At 50.5% G+C, this 17,479-nt stretch overlaps 1 protein-coding gene across 2 annotated transcripts in view; it reads left to right on the top strand.

The window, feature by feature from the left end:
* The window catches only part of LOC147902922 (uncharacterized protein At5g02240-like), a 55,465-nt gene that overhangs the window by 23,066 nt on the left and 14,920 nt on the right, over positions 1-17,479 (top strand). For both annotated transcript variants that reach the window (XM_087373316.1, XM_087373317.1), the window contains exon 4: positions 6,077-6,161. In XM_087373316.1, the coding sequence (XP_087229442.1) occupies positions 6,077-6,161 (85 nt within the window). The remainder of the gene's footprint in view (positions 1-6,076; positions 6,162-17,479) is intronic.

Below are 17,479 nucleotides of genomic sequence, written 5' to 3'. Positions count from 1 at the left end.
ATTCTTTGCCAACATGATAGCACTCTGACTATCACAATGTAAAACTGGCATATCTCCTGTAATGCCCAAGTCTCCCACCAGCCGAGTAAGCCATATTGCTTCCTTGCAAGCCTCAGTGGCTACAACATATTCAGCTTCAGTAGTTGACAGTGCAACGCATTTCTGCAACCGAGACACCCATGATATAGCACCTCCTGCAAATGTGAAAATATAACCGGTAGTAGACTTCCGGTTATCTGCATTCCCTGCATAGTCTGAATCTGTAAAACCATGCACCAATGCATCTTGCCTGCCATAGCATATGCACAAGTCTTTGGTACCCTGGAGATACCTCAAAACGCCTTTCACTGCTTCCCAGTGCCGCTTGCCTGGATTTGCCATATACCTGCTGATGACTCCCACCGCAAAAGCAATATCCGGACGAGTGGCAACCATGGCATACATCAAAGAACCAACTGCAGATGCATACGGAACCTTGGCCATTTCAGCCTTATCATCATCTGATCTGGGGCTGTCCTTACTGCTGAGTTTTAAATGTGGAGGCAACGGGGTACTAATAGACTTCCCCCCCCCATTTTAAACCTCTGCAGTACTTTGTCAATGTACTCCTTCTGTGACAGAAACAAAAGTCCCTTGGACCTGTCACGAGTAATCCGCATGCCAAGAATATGGTTGGCATCACCCAAGTCTTTCATGTCAAAAGACTTATGCGAGATTTACTGGCAATCAGCATGTCATCCACATATAGAATGAGTAGCATCAAACTGCCATCCTTTGCCCGTTTGGTGTACAAGCAATGATCGGTCTCACACCTATGATACCCTTGGGACTGCATGAAGGCATCAAACTTCTTGTACCATTCTCTTGGTGCCTGCTTGAGTCCATACAAGCTCCTTTTGAGCTTACACACAAGCTGCTCTTTCCCTGTAACAGCATATCCCTCTGGCTGACTCATGTAGATCTCATCATGGAGATCTCCGTGAAGAAAAGCAGTCTTCACATCCATCTGACATAAATCCATGTCCTCATGAGCAACAAGAGCTAACACTGCTCTCAAAGTAGTCATCTTGACGACAGGGGAAAAGATCTCATCAAAGTCAATGCCCTTCTCCTGCTTAAATCCCTTGGCAACCAATCTGGCCTTATACCTCGGTAAAGCATTTGAATCCACTTTGACTTTGTAAACCTACTTGCATGGCAAAACCTTTCTGCCTGCAGGTAGCTGCACCAAGTCCCATGTATCATTTTGAAGTAAGGAGTCCATTTCTGACTGCATGGCTTTCTCCCACTTCCTTTTCTCTGTTCTTCCCATAGCTTCCTTGAAGCTGGAAGGCTCACCACAATCTGTCAGCATGATAAAATCAGCCACATTGTTGGCTCCTGGAACAAACCTGTCAGGAGGCCGTTGTACACGGGTGCTCCTCCTAACAAAATGTTCCGGATTAGGCTGCTGTCCAGCCTGTTCGTCATGCATGACGGGTGGCTGTACCACCATATCTGGCTGTTCTACAGCCCCATCTGCTGGCATATCCAGTGGTGCATCATTGGCAAAATTATCTGGCTGATTTCCAGCCTGTATACCCTCTTGAACAGGGTTATCTGCAGCAGCCTGCTGCTGCATATAAAAGGGCATTCTTTGCTGTCCAACATCATCATAAATAACCCTCCTGTATTCCACAGGTTGCACGGGTTCCTTGTGTACACTATCCTCTTTAAAGAATGACATCATTGCTGCGTATAATCTTCCGTTTAACGGGATCCCATAACGTGTACCCCATTTCACCTTCGTCACCATAACCCATGAAGATGCATCTGAAAGACTTTGGCTCCAGTTTGGTGCGTAGTTCTTTGCGTACATGAGCAAAGCACTCGCAGCCAAATACACGTAACTGCTTATATGAGGGTGGCTTGCCAGACCACACCTCCTCTGGCACTTTCAACTCCAAAGCCTTGTTTGGCGACCTGTTAATAATGTGAACTGCTGTTTGCACGGCTTCTGCCCAAAAGCCATGGGGCAATGCAGCATAAGACAACATACATCGAACCTTCTCCTGAATAGTTCGATTCATTCGCTCACTTACACCATTTTGAGATGCATTATGAGGGACTGTGAGTTCCTGTTTGATGCCCTTAGCTTCGCAAAACTGCACAAAAGCATGTGACACATACTCACCCCCATTATCGGATCTGAGGCATTTCAGCCTGCGACCTGTCCGATTCTCAACCTGAGCGACAAACTTCTTGAAAGCATCTAAGGCATCGCTTTTATGCTTCAAGAAATAGACCCACGCTCTGCGTGTGGCATCATCAATAAAAGTAATGAAATACTTTGCACCCCCTAGTGATAACTGTGGCATCTCACACAAATCAGTGTGCACTAGATCAAGCGGTGCTCTACTCTGGGGAGTTCTCCTCTTATGAGGAGTCACAGAATGCTTGCCAAATATGCAATGATCACAAGTAGGCAAATCTGAAAAAGAAAGAGACGGCAGATAACCCAAACGTGATAGTTCTTGCATTCCTTTAACAGACATGTGTCCCAACCGGCTATGCCACAATGAAACCTTTGGCAGCTCGGTTATGACAACAACATGATTACCCACACTGGAAACATAAAGAGGGTGCAAGGTATCACTCTTAAAACCCTCAGCCACTACAACCTGGCCATCAGTAATCACCCATTTGGAATCCCCAAATGTGGTGTGGTAACCACTGTCATCCAATAAGCCAGTGCTAATCAGATTTTTCTTGATTTGCGGCACATGGCGAACACCATCAAGCATAAATGTGCGTCCATCAGGGAACACTATCTGTATACTGCCAATCCCTGCAATCTGACATGCATAGTTGTTCCCAAGGTGAACAACTCCATGAGTACCTGTGTAGGAAGTAAACCACTCCCTATGAGGAGTAACATGAAAAGAAGCACCTGAATCCAAGAGCCAGGTGTGCATGTCATGGCCATCAATAACCAAGGTATGTGCAATTACAGCAGAAGAACATAATACCTCATGCCTGTCACTGTCACTGTCCTCTGCTGCAACATTCACTGCATCCAAGTCATCTACCTTGGCCTTGCCTTTGCCTTTACTTCCACTGCCTGCATCCTTTACTTCAGCCTTCTTGGCTTTCTGATCCCATATAAACTTGAAGCACTTAGACTTCACATGTCCCTTCTTGCCACAATAAAAGCATTCAATATCCTTTTTACCACGGGACTGACTTCGGGATTTGGACTTACTAGCAGATCTCCCCTTCTGCTGAGTCCTGCCTCTTTCCTGTACCTGCAAAGCATTTGAAGACTTGCTGCCCGCATTATTTTTCCTGCTCATCTCCTCCATGAGGAGAGAGCTCTCTACATCAGCATATATAAGAGTGACATTCGAATTAGACAAGGTGGTCTTGAAAGTGTCCCAACTCTCAGGAAGGGTACACAACAAGAAAGTAGCCTTGAACTCCTCATCAAGGTTCAACCCCTGTGCAATCAGCTGTGTAAAGATGGCATTGAACTCACTCAAGTGTGAGGTCATAGCTGTACCTTCCTTCATGCGAAGATCAACCAGCTTCTTCAACCAATACACCTTACTGGCTGAACTCTTTTGGGCATACAACTCTGCTAGCCTCTGCCATACACCATAAGAGGTCTTTTCAGCCTGAACATTGTACACAAGAGAATCACTGAGAGTAAGCATGCGGACAGATCTAGCTCCTCCCATTCATCATCTGACATCCCAGATGGCTTGACACCCTTCACTCTTATGGGCTTAGAAATCTTCTTAAGCAGAAGTACATTCAAACACTGTTCTGCCCATAATGCATAATTGTGTGCCCCTTCCAACTTCTTTATGTTCAGAATTGATGATTCACTTCCCCCTGATGCCATATTAGATAAGGAAAGTACCTGGCTCCCTGTAAGTCAAGAAAGACTGAATAAAATTCTGATTTCTCAGAAAAAACCTGCTCTATCAAGAGCCAGGAGCACTGACAATAGTGCTGGTTTTTTTTTTTTTTTTTTTAAACTGTCAGAAAATCTGCAGCACAACAGAAAATTTCTCTCCAGTTACTGTACCTTCTGACACACTGTACCGTGCTCAAATAGGCATTAAAAAAACAGTAATTTCAGAATGCTGCAGCTGCTCCACAAGTGCTTTAACAGTGCATCATCAGCTGACAAGGCACAAAACACTGCTTTCCTGATCACTTCTCCCACCTCAGATGAGGTATTGCACTGATTTAATATGCATAAACCACTTGGCATACACTGTTTTGTTCACTGAAAAAAAGAGGCTCCAGACACTTCAGCCTGTCACAAACGTGCAACAGAAAATGGGACAAATCCCAAGCAATCACCCTTCTTCCAAGGGGATAAAAGGCATCTGAGGGTCTCAGACAGTAACCCAAGTGCTCTCAAGCAAAATCTGGGCAAAAGCCCCTTGATCCGACACCTGAACCAAGTGAAGAACACCTCAACACTGAGGTAGCATACAAAATGTAGCGCTCTCCTGGCACTTTCACCTGACAATGCAATGCATAAACAGCCCTGTGTACACAATAACAACACAGATCCCAACGTACAGACACTGAAGAGAAAATCTTTTGAGCACTGTCAACGATGGACAGTTAGGGACCGAGTAAACTCGATGCGCCCTGGCCAAGCGTGGCTCAACTGAGATTTTCCAAGGTGTCGTACACAAAATGTGACCTGCAAGAAATGTCACTGAATACACTGCGGAAACAAGACTAATGTGGGCTCCCTGGCTCCACACTGCCTCAAGGCATACACTGCATACGCTTCCAGGCAAAAGCCCTTTGATAACGTCACCCAAAAGCTGAGATTTCACTCAGCAAAAGCATAAAAGTCCTCTGCAAGATCAAGGCATTACCTTCCCAAAACAAAATAACTGTGCAATCAACCACACACTGTGGTACTGGTCACCTCAAGCACGAGGGAGATGAAGGTACTTGCTGTACTTTCAAAAAACACAGTTTTGAGAACTGAAAAATGATCCTGAATGAAGAGCAGAGTGCTCTTTCTCCTTCTCTTTTTCTCCCAAAAAGAAAAAAAACCTGATGTACCTGCTGTACTTTTGTACCAGTGTACTTGTGTAGAGTACCTGTGTACCTGCTGTACCTTTGCAAGGTACAGAAAAAAAAAATTCGAAAAAAACAAGCCTTCCTTGACGTAGATCTCTGACGCTGCTCCCAATCGAAAGAGGGCACCTTACTGTCGCAGTCTGTACGGCGGTCCGTACAGTACGGTCGACGTACGGCTGTACGGACGACCGTACGTCCGTACGCGACTGTACAGCGAATGGGCTCGAAGCCCAGCTGATGCCCGCGCGCTCCCTGCGCCCACGCACGCGATGCCTAGATGCAGCCCACGCGTGCGCTGCTCGGCGCCGCCCTGCTGCAGCTCGCGATGCGCCGCCCTGCTGCAGCTGCCTGCGCTGCTTTTCGCGTCCCGCACCGCCCTGCTGCAGATGCCTGCGCTGCTTTTCGCTGCTGCCTGCGCTGCTTGCTCTATATCAAGGGGGCACAAGCCCCGAGGGAAGTAGAGGTAGAGGGAGCTGGTAGGCTGGGGTGGGGAGGAAGTGAGGCTCTGATACCAGTTGAAGGGAGAAGGTAAGAGGGAGGGAGTGAGAGAAAGAGAGGACTCCAAATGTACGGGTGTGAAGTGATGAGCCACACCACAAACTCTTAAGTTTTATTAGGATTAGGTTTTCCCCCTATGACTGTCTTAAGACAGTCATAGGTGTCATATCTTTAATAAAGGGATGGCAATGTGCCTTTACCCCAACAGGATGTGTATCCATGTGTGTGAGCATATGCTTAATCAAAGGTCTATGGCTGTTATCGGGCACTGATGATGTTGGTTGTCATAGTAGCTAGTCCCTGAAAGGGTCTAGAATTTACTTGATGGATGGCTGGTTAGAATTGCACTGTTTGTTTTGCAGTCAGGGCTTGATCATGGATTAATCTAGATATATCTTGGTTTGTAGTGCCATATTTCTGGTTTTCAGTAAAAAAATATCTCTACAGGGTTCAGTGTCTGAAGGTCCCGTTTGCCTGATGGCAGGGAATCACACATGCTATCTGTTGCACAGGAACAACTGCTTTTCCATCTAGACGTTGGGATGGTGAAAACACTCCAGAGAATACAGGCATTATTCGGACTGCTCATCTCCCTCCCATTCTAAATTACTATCTGCTCATCAAGCAGAGGCTAAATGTTCACAGTGTGAAGCAAGTTTTCCAATAGCTAATATATTTGCCATGATGCCACCCCATGTCATTTAGAAATGCAGATAATTTTCGAGGTCCAATGCTGGTAAAGATATGTAATTAACATAACCTCAATTGCCACAAATTTAGTGTTATGGTCAGCAGATTATATAGGCACGTATGAAGTATGCTTGTTTCCTTTCCTTTTGCTGCAAGGACTTCCTTCTTGAGACTCCCCTTGACATGTGCAGAGGTTTTTCTTTAAAGGCTTTATAGGCTCATATAGTCAAAAGATGCAAATATGAACAACCAAGTCATAATTGTATACGAGAGCAACAAGTAACAATCACATTTTAATGAATGTGTTGGTTGCATTCCTCAAACGAACAAAGTGCATGTTGTATATTGTCTTTGCAGGCTTGATGTATTAAGGATGCAAATATGAAGAACCTATGCAAGGTTGCACTTTTTGTGGGACGTTAATTGTTACATAAAGAAAGGAAAGCAAATCAATTGCTCAAAACTTTTGGATTTAAGATTTTATATGCAAAGGGGCTCTTCACTAGTTGGAATAGACCATGAGAATAGAACCTTGTTACATAAAGAAAGGAAAGCAAATCAATTGCTCAAAACTTTTGGATTTAAGATTTTATATGCAAAGGGGCTCTTCACTAGTTGGAATAGACCATGAGAGTAGAATCTTTAGGCTCTGATTCTATTTTAGAAAACAGGACAGCAAGCTTGCTAACCCTCAGAGCAAAATCAAACTTTGGGCTCTGATTTCATCCAGAAAATAGGGCAACAAGCTCTGTTAAGCCTTACTTCAAAATCCAGTGGACAAAGGATATTGCATGGTATGGAAGAGGAAACACTTAGGTCTGGAAATTCACAGCAATGTAGACTAGTCAATATATGGCAGTCCAAGGTGGACTGCACAGTCCCCACGTGGACTGTCTTATGCCTGATGCCTTGTCCCCAAAAACCGTAAAAGGAGGAAACCCTTGGGTCAAGCCTAGATGCTTGCTTGATATGAAGGCTGACAGGTAGGGCATAGGGTATTGACCCCGAAATCTAGCATTCCCTCCATTGTTAGTTATTCCCATTTCTTTTTCATAGGCACCATGCCAAAGGGTCTCTTGCATTCAACCAAGCAGCAAGAAGGTATCTTATTTTGGCCCCTTGCCCCCTCTGCTTTTGCTCTAATTGTGACAAGTAGTGAGTTGTGGACTATTTGGATCTGAAGAATGCCCATGATGCTGACCTAGCGTGCTTGTCTTCTGCCCGTTTTCCGACTTCCTGATCTAGATTTTGAAATTTGCACATTGGGTTGCTTACCTCTCGACCCCTGATCTGCTCATGTTGAGACATTTCATGCTTGCCTCTTCACTGCAGAAATGGCTATCCCGACCCATCCATAGCTCATTGGCGACCCATTACGCGGAGAGCACATCCTATGGCTGGATGCTCCGATGCAGTGCTCATATTGCACATGCAACAGTCCCAATTCTAAATTCGGTATGGATCTTAAGGTGTCAAGCCCGGGTGTTCTCATATGGTGGCTCACGTGTGGGGCATTAATCCTAAGCCTGTGACACCTCCCCTCAATGACCTAATGTTGGCCATGCCCACGTGTCGAATGAGATACCCTTTGGGAAGAGCTTGAAGAAGAAGTGCTGAAGGCATCCTCTGAAAACCCATTTGCTCGGGGACTGAAGAGGCCCGGAGGGAACCGAGGTAAGTGCCGGCACAACGAAATTTCTACCGAAGTCAAAATGTACAACACGTCCTGCTCGTCCTAATATAGCTTCCTTACGATGTGGCTTAAGACCTCCACGTGGCTTGAATGAAGAGATTTGGACTACTTTTTGATTACCCTTCTCCTTTAGTGCTGGCGCTCGTCATGGCTGAGTTTGCCCTTCACCTTTGGAGTGCCGACAGAAACTCAATACGAAGACTTTGTATAAATGGATGCTCAAGTATGTGTGGGTGTGTGGATTTGTAAGTGTGAGAGCTTACTTTTATACTATGGTCTACACCCACTGTTGGGCGCTGATGACGTCAGTGGGGATGTCATAGTAGCTAGTCCCTGCTATGCGTGATGGAGTTTATGGTTTTCAATCTTATGAGTGACTCTCGTGAGATTGAAACTGCACTATGTTGTGGTTTTAGAGGATGAGTTTGGGAATGTTCCTGGATTCATCTAGGTATAAGACCTCCACGTGTTCCAAACAATTATGCAACATCAAGTCCACTGGAACCTGCTGAGCTGTGTTGACAAACCAGGTAGAAGTCTCATTATTTCCATATCTCATTGACATCATGATGCTAGACCTTTTGAGAAGCAAATCATTGGAAGACTTACGTTGCTTGAAACACTCAACTCACATCTCAATCTCTCTTGTGGGGATCACGGGTGAGGGCACTCTCTTTAACCACCCAGCCAAATCTTTGTGTCAGCATACTTATGTGAAAAACTTACACAGGTTTTTTAAGAACTCGCATGCTAATCCACAAAGCCCCATTTCCCTAGATGGATCTAGCCTGCCACATGTCATCATTCTACGGTACCTCTTAAATGCATCTTTACCCCTCTCTTGGGAGCACATTAAATTCACTTGCCCCTAGGAACATTTACACATTTAATGCATTTAAGACCCATAGCCTTAGACCCATCTAGTTCGTGCCATATCACCCTCATCAAGTACCTTGACACCGATTCCTTTGACCATTTACATGAAGTGCTAATGTGAAAATTGATCCTCTAAAGGAAAATGTCCATTGATCTCTCCGAGGTGGTGTTATCTCAACTTGAGCATAACATTCCTTCCCTCTTCAAGCATCAGCGTCTTCGATGATAAAATCTGGGAATGCTATCCGCATCTGATACACGGAGTCCCAAGTATCCTCAAATAGAGGTAAACCATGCCATGCAACCAACACCGTGGGTATCTTCAGATTGCGTACTTCTATTGTTCCTCAGTGCAGGATTCTTGTTGGTTTGCACCTTGCATTATCCTCTATCTCCTGAAACAAAACAACAACCTGTCTGCAAAAACTTCTTTAAACGAGAAACATGAAACACTGGGTGCACCTTACAACTCTGTGGTAATTCTAATTCATAGGCAAGGTCCCTGTGGTAATTCTAATTCATAGGCCAGCGAAGAAGGAAGTCGGCCCCTGTCCTGGCACAATCTCTGGCCACCACCACTCTCCTGGGTCCCACTCAAGCTCTGACAAGGCCCGCCCCTCCCATAGCCAAAGACGGCAAAGCTGCAACTGGTCCTGCTCGATACTAGGGTCGGTACGCCAAACCTTCCCCAGAAGGCCTACGACCCTAACCCTCTGCCACGGGAGTAGGGGGTCGATGAGCGCATCCTCTCTCCTGAGTCGTCCATCCCCTGAAACCGCGAAGAAGGCGATAGAGGAGTCATCCAAACGTCCTGCGACCACCAGTGGGATGCCACGGGGGGTGAACTGTCCCAGCCAACGGGTGTCTCCAGGCATGAGGACCTGAGGCTCAGGTGGAGCCAACCAAGCGGCTGGGATCGCTCCGTCAATCTCCGTGCGTCTCGCCTGGACTCCTCGTGCACCTCCAGCTGCGACTGCAAGATCGGTCATCTCTAGATGTCTGTACGTATCCCTCCAAACTCGAAGGGACCGGGCTGGCCCCCTCATCCAACCGTCCCACCTGATATGTGATCTCTCCCCCAACTGAAGGCCCTCGGCGTCTCTGACCTGCCCATTCCAGACGAGCGGCTGGCGATCGATCTCCTCCTGACAGCTGGGCTGGGACTGTATGAGACTGAGACAAAGCCGCCTCCAAACCATGAGGAGGCTACGAACGAGTGGAGAACGGGGCTGAGTGAGCGGGGCAGAAGTGAAGATCCACCTGAGGGACGGTGGCCACTCTCCACCTCGGCGCGGGACACAAGAGCCTATTCCCTGCTGAAGTAACATCTTCCACGTCTGCCCCCCCGGGGTCAAACCGCGGATGACAAGCTTGCCTAACAAGGCCTGACTCTGAAGCTCTGGATCGATAACCCCCAGGCCACCCTCAACCTGCGGAAGAATGACTGTCTGCCAAGCAACCCTGGCTCTGGTATCTCTAAGACCATCCTCCCCAGACCAAAGGAAGTTCCGAACCAACCTCCTGAGCTGTGCCACGCTGGATCTCGAGAAGCACCAGCATGAAGCCACATACCAAGCCGTGGCTAGAAGGACCTGGTTAACTACCAGGGCACGACCTGCAAGAGACAGCTTAGCAGTACTCCAGAAAGCCAGCTTCCGTCGGATGGAGTCTAGCACCGGGAGAAACTGCTGAGCTGGCGTGATGTCTAGGCCAACCTGGAAGCCAAGGTATCTAGCTGTCTGTCCTCGTGGAATCCATCTGAAACCCAGAAATCGCCCCCACTGAGAACACGCCCCAGGGTCTGTGAGAAAACCAACTGACTTGTTCCAGTTGATTTTCGCACCAGCGGCCGAGCAGAAGACCTCCAAGGCCATCCGCACCCTCTCTAGCATCCTCTCATCATCCTGGACATAAAGGGCTGTATCATCTGCGTACTCCGAGTCCAGAAGCTCCGTGTCCTCCCGAAGTGGAAGGCGAACCCCCCGGATCCCGGTAGACCTCGCCCGAAGGTAGTAAGTCATGGCCTCGGCGAAGAAAAGAAACAGGTAAGGAGCAAGGGGGCAACCCTGACGCACTGATCTCTCCAGGCTAAAGCGCTCACCCATCCTGCCTCCAATGATGACCCTGCTAGACGCTGTCCTGTACAAAGCTGAGATACCCTAAATCCATCCTGCGGGGAAACCTAGCCGCTCCAGAGTCCCCTCCAAAAAGGCCCAGTCCACGCGATCGTAGGCCTTCTCAAAGTCGAGAAGTAAAATGGCAAGGTGTGATCCACTGTGCTGAGCCCACTCCGCCGCCTCTGAAAAGGTGAAGACATTATCCAAGATACTGCGATCCTGGACAAAGCCTGTCTGAGTGTCATGAATGAGGTCTGGGAGTAGAGGCCGAACTCTGGCACTGATCATCTTAGCGAGGATTTTGTAGGCGGTAGTAAGGAGAGTGATCGGACGCCACTGGCGGATCTCCTGTCTATCTCCTCCCTTCGGGATGAGGCAAATCAGTCCCGAAGAGAGGCTCTCTGGCATCAAACCGCTGCTGAAAATCCCCTGCAGAGCTGCAAGGAGGGGCTGATGGATCTGGTCCCAGAAGGAAGTGAAGAAAGCTCGGGGAAGCCCATCCTCTCCTGGGCATTTCTGTCCGTCGATAGCCATCAAGGCCTCCAGCATCTCATCCGAGGTAAACGGCGCCAACAACATCGCCTGCATGCTAGGCTGGACCAGGGATGGAATGTGCCTCCACACCTCCTCACGGGCACGACTAGCACGAGGGGCAAGCGGCTCCTGCTGGAAGAGGGTCCTGTAGAAGTCAGCGGCCAACCCCAGGACCTCCCCCGAATCCGTAACGATGTGACCATCCGCTGTCCTGAGACTCCGAAGCTGATCACCTGCAGCTCTCTGGCCATGCGTCCTGAAGAACTCTCTACACATCCGATCACCCTTCCGGGCCCAGAAGGAGAGAGAGGTGTGATAGGAAAACTCTGAGCGGCGCTGGAGTGTCTCCTCCAGGAGGGCTCTGGCTCGAAGGGCCTGGATCCGAAGCTCCTCCGAGCCCGGGGAAGCCTGCTGGAGTCGCTGAATGGATGCGAGGTCCCTCCGAAGAGCTCTCTCTCTACTCCACCACTCCTGACGAACCTGTAGGGCTGCTAGTGGCAGATCTGGCTGGACTCCTGCAGAGCCTGCGCAACTGAGTCCACCAAATCCGTGCACTCTCCCCAATCTCTGTCCCAAAGACTGCAAATACTGCTACGCACGTCCTCCCTCGAGAAAATAGAATCGGGAATCCTGCAAGACCGGGGGGGGAGGGTCTGGGCTGCCGAATCTAATGAGAGGAGTACCGGCGCATGGTCGGAGAGTGTCGTCCCTGGAACTATACCCACCTGACCGCCTCTACTGATGGCCCAATCACTGACATAGAATCTATCAAGCCTCTCCAGGAGTCTGCCTCCTTCCCTGCGGAAGCCCCAAGAGAAGTCCAGGCTCCCGTGCCAACGCCGGAAGGACGGGTCTCTCCAGCTGTCCCTACCTCCTGTCACGAAGATGGAGTCCCAAGCTGACTGCTCTGCCTGAGCCATACCTGTAAACTCCGGACCTCTGCCCTGCTGGTCCTCCAATGACTCCAGATTGTTGAAGTCACCTCCAACAATCCAGGAATCCATGACTGGAAGAATCCCTGTAAGTGTCCTCCAGAAAGTGGCTGTGCATCGGAGGTCTGTAGGAGCGTAGATGTTGAGTATTCCAATTTTGGATCCCTCCAAATCCAGGCCTACCCAAAGGGCTCGGCCTGGGATCAACGTGCCATAACCGAAAACTCCCTGGGCTAACTGCTCGCACACGGAGGTACAGACACCCCCACTCCTCCCCTGTGCGCCGATCGAGGGCTCCCAGTAAGTGTAGGAACGTCCAGGGAGAACCTTCCCGCAGCTACGGGAATGAGCTGCAGAGAGCTTGTGCTCCTGGAGCAGAAGTACATCCAAACGACCAATCACTGGAGGCTGAAGTTCCTGCCGCAAAATGAGCTTCCTGGGACCACGGGTACCAGAAGAGTGAAACCCGTTCACATTCCAGGATACGAGGTGTAGGCTCATGGCGAGGGATGGGGGGCTGCGAACAACTGTCTGCTCGCGGTCGAAGTCGATGAAGAATCAGGCATGTCGGAGTGGAGGCGCTGCCGCTTATGAGAAGGTTTGGAGGGGGAGACGGGATCGTCCTGCCCGTCCTTCAACACCTTCAACAAAGGCGAGAGGCCTTTGGTGCCATGAACAAATGCTTTCTCGAGCCAGCTCGAGATCTCTGAAGTGGTCATCCCATAGAAGGTGCGGAGTTTCTGATGGGACCAAGCTCTGACATCCTGGGGGAGAGGCCATGACGGGGTAGGTCTGAGGATCACAATCAGTCGGAAGCGTTTGGCGGCGCAGCGCCACCGCAAGCGCACATCGCCCTCGGACCACTGAGTCTCGAGAAGCTGCCCACCGGACGGGCCTATCCAGGAACAGACCTGGGCGTGTGTCTGCTCTCTGAGCGCCTCCCAAACCGAGTCGTCTGTCCAGGTCTCGGTGCCATCGCTGAGGAACGTGAAGGCGAAGCTAGGGCCATCCCTAGGGGCCAAGGCGACAATCTTCCCATCCGCCCCTTTGCGGAGCAAGAAGATGCTGATGTCGAGATAAGCCGGGAAGGTCCCAAGGTCGGCCACATCCAAGTAGTCCCAGGGGCCTGATCTGTAAAAGTCTCGAGGAAGCGCTCTCTCCTGAGGCTGAGACCCATCAGAGTCTGCCACTGAGGGGCTAGCGGCCATGGAAGCCTGCTCCGGTGGTGGTGTAGACTCCGGGTGTCCTGCCAGCGGGGGGGGAGGGGGAGGAGGCTGAGGGGTAGGCGACTCGAGCTCCACGGAGGCGACTGGCGGAGCAGGTGGAGGAGGCGGAGCGGGGGCTGCCCTCGACTGAGAAGCCGAGGGTGCAGCTAACACTGTAGAGGAGTCGAGGGGAGCGGAGGGAGGGGGGGGATGGGGACTCCTCTGGAGCTGGGGCTGAGAGGGAGGAGAAGGAGACTGAGGAGGAAGAGACGGAGGCTGAGGCTGCGGGCCGGGCGAAGGGAGGGGAAACTGGGGAGGGGACTGGGACTGAGTGGAAAGGGGCGGGGGAGCGGGAGAGGGGGGGATCTGGGGCTGTGAAGGGCAGCCTGCCGTCGACGAAGAAGCTCTCCCAGGTCCCTGGGGCGGCTGCCTGTCAGGTCTCTGGGGTGCTGCTGCCGGAAGGGTAACCTCTGCCTCCTTGCCTTTATCCGAGATCTTCTTGTTCCTTCCTCTTTTCCTTCTAACCTCGGTCCAGCCACCCACTAACTCTGGACCGGGCTCCGCCTGCCTCGGCTCCTCCTGACGTGACTGTCCGGGGGGGGGGGCGGGGGCGGAGGAGGCGGGGACGGGGGGGGTCGAGATGAACTGGCGAAGCGTGGGCACGCAGCCGCCAAGTGCCCAAAGCCATGGCACCTCAGGCACTGACCTGGCTGTCCGGTGACTATCATGCTCTGGGTGATGCTGCCGGCATCTGTCACAATCTCGATCACTGCAGGGAGGGTCGCAGGGTCTGCCACAGCCACTCGGACACGGGGGGCTCCTGCCGTGGTCACCACATCGGCGAAGGTGTCGTGCATAACCCATCCAAAATGGGAGCCCAAGTCCCTGACAATCGGCCGCAGCTCAGCAGCAAGCCCTGGAAAAACTAGTGTCACTGGGTGGCGAGGTATACGGAACCGAACATCAAAATCTGCTGTGCTGAATCCACGGTACCACGGGACTATCATGATAATCTTTCCATCCACCGATGTGGGGGAACCGGCAATCAGGTTGCTCGCAGCTTTCTCATTGGAGAGTTTGAGCCAGAAGATGCCCCTTCCCATAAGGGCCACCTCCTCAATATGGCCATCCTCTAGCAGGAGAGTGGACTGGAGCCAGTCCCTGATGGTTGCTCTGGAGGGAGAGTGTCCAATGACTCTACCGTAAACAGAGGTACGGGCAAAGTCAGTGGCAACCTCCTGCACACGAGATGATTGTTGCTCTGTCAGGATAACGCGGTAGGCATCTGGAGAGGGAGGGTCCGACTGGGCCTCCGGATCCGGGCAGGGGGCCGCCATACCGCCAAGACTAACTGCAAGCTTCCGATGAAGAACAGGCTGCCACCCCAAAAGGGGAGACGAAGCGGGAGGATGGCGCCTGGGTATGGAAGGGATGGTGGCGGAGGCGGAGGGTGGAGGCGGGGTGGTGAAGTGAAGCAGAGGGGCGGGCGAAGCGAGGTGGGTGAACGGGGGGGGGGGTCGGGCGAGGCGGGGTGAAGGGTACGGGGCAGGCGGGTGGCGCGGGAGGGCGGGGGGGGCGGGGGTGATGTGGCGGGGGCGGAGGGGTGAATCGGAGGGCGGGGGAGCGGAGTGGAGGCGGGGGGGGGCGAAAAAAAAAAAAAAAAAAAAGGTGGAGCGGAAGGAAGCGGGGGGAGCGGAATGGAGGCGAGGGGGGGTGGAAGGCGGAGTGGCGGAGAGGCGGGTGAGGGCGCGGGGGACGGGGGGGAGCGGGATGGAGGCGGGGAGCGAGGGGGTCGGGTGGAGTGAGCGAGGGGCGGGTCGAGCGAGCGAGGGGGGCGGGTGAGCGAGGGCGGGCGGGGGGGCGAGGGCGAAGAGGCAGGGGGCGGGGGATGGGAGGCGGCGAGCGAGGCGGAGGGATGGGTGGTGGGTGAGCGAGGCGGCGGGTGAGGGGGATGGCGAGCGGAAGGCGAGGGTGGAGAGACGGGGGGCGGGGGGTGGTCGCGGCGGGGGGGGGGGGGGCTAGGGAGTGGAGGTAGCTAGCGATGGGGAGAGGGAAGCTCGCAGGAGCGCTCCAACACTATATAACGAGCTCTTGTTCAATTTCTCCACGTCACATTCTGAGATCACCATCTCAGCCATTCGACGATCCTTGTTTCATGGACAATCTTTCCACTAATGAGGCTAAAGGCATCCAAAACACAAGCCTTATCTCCTCGCTTTTTTCTTTTTGCTCTGGGGTCAAAGAAGACTTCGACCAAGCCTGGGCTGCCATTGGTGTTACTTTTCTTTTCACTCCAATGGTGGTACTTGGTTTAGAAGGAGTCTTAACTGGCTTCGCCTACTTGGCTTGGCCACTAGGTTGTGAGGCACTCCCTTTGCTAACCTACTTCTTCTTAAACCCAGTTTCCTTCGGGTACTCATACTGAGTCCCAACCTGCACAAACCCACTTGGTCTGTTTCCTTTGGCATCCTCGTAGTTCAAGGCTATGGCAATTGCTTCGTCTAGTGTGTTCGTGTACTTAGCCCGAACTTCCATCTTGATCCGATCGTTCAATCTGAAGATAAAATCTTTTACCTACACCGATAGAGGTACAGGTTCATAAACTTTCATTACACTTTCTCTAAACTTATCAATGTATTCAGCCACTGATAAATTTCTCTGACCAAAATTTCTATATTGATCCCAAGCTTGGGATGCTTCGTCAGGAGATAAGAAGTGTTTTCTAAATTCTGTTTTGAACCCCTCCCAAGTAGTGGATGCCACTCCATCCTTCTGCTGTTTTATCCACCATCTATCCGTTGCCTCATTAAACATGTGGATGGCCTCACGGATTTTCTTCATATCATTCTTGATTTCACAAATGACGAAATCCTCATCCCATTTGTGTAACCAGGTCTCTATGATATCAGAACTACTGTTAGACATCCGATCAGAATACTTTTCTGGCCTATAATTGCAAATCTAGCTTGTGCTCACAGGCTCTTGACCACCGTACGGAAACCTTTTTGTCGTTTCTTCTCCCAGACGATCTCACGCCCATTTCCCCCACCAAGCCCATGAGACAAAATAGCTCTCTATCTGCAGTCGTGAGCTCCTATAATCTCGTCTTCCATGCCTTCAAATCAATGACGAAAGATAACACCAAATCCCTCCGATCTCAATTCATTGTTAGCATGTCAAGCTCCAAACCACGACAATCACCAAACATTGTGCTCTGATATCAACACGGGTGATGGCACGCTCTTTAACCACCCAACCAAATCTCTGTGTCTGCATACATACGTGAAAAATTTACATAGGTTTTTGTAAAACTTGCATGCTAATCCACAAAGCCCCATTTCCCTAGATGGATCTAGCCCGCCACATGTCATCATTCTAGGGTACCTTTTAAATACATCTTTTACCCCTCTCTTGGGAGCACATCAAATTCACTTGCCCCTAGGCACATTTACACATTTTAATGCATTTAAGACCCATAGCCTTAGACCCATCTAGTCCGTGCCATAACACCCTCGTCAAGGACCTTGACATTGATTCCTTTGACCATTTACATGAAGTGCTAATGCGACAATTGATCCTCTAAAGGAAAATGTCCACTGATCCCTCCGAGGTCGTGTTATCTCAACTTGAGCATAACATTGCTTTATCAAATTGAGATTTCCCTTACCCAAGATACAGCTGGTTCCTTCACAAAAGCTTCATGGTATCCCTTTTTATCTTGCAAAGTTGTCATTGATGGGTGAAGAAGTGTGAGCTTGACTGGATCATCAGATGATGATATCACTCTAAACTTTGACAAAAGTATGACGATATGATGTAGACAAATCTGGAATCTGCAAA

Source organism: Dipteris shenzhenensis, chromosome 4 (genome assembly GCF_047967505.1).
Source record: "Dipteris shenzhenensis isolate YYH24624 ecotype China chromosome 4, Dip_SZ_1.0, whole genome shotgun sequence".
NCBI lineage: Eukaryota > Viridiplantae > Streptophyta > Polypodiopsida > Gleicheniales > Dipteridaceae > Dipteris > Dipteris shenzhenensis.
The sequence above is the reverse complement of the archived record's forward strand: the minus strand, read 5'-3'. Positions and strand labels throughout refer to the sequence as shown.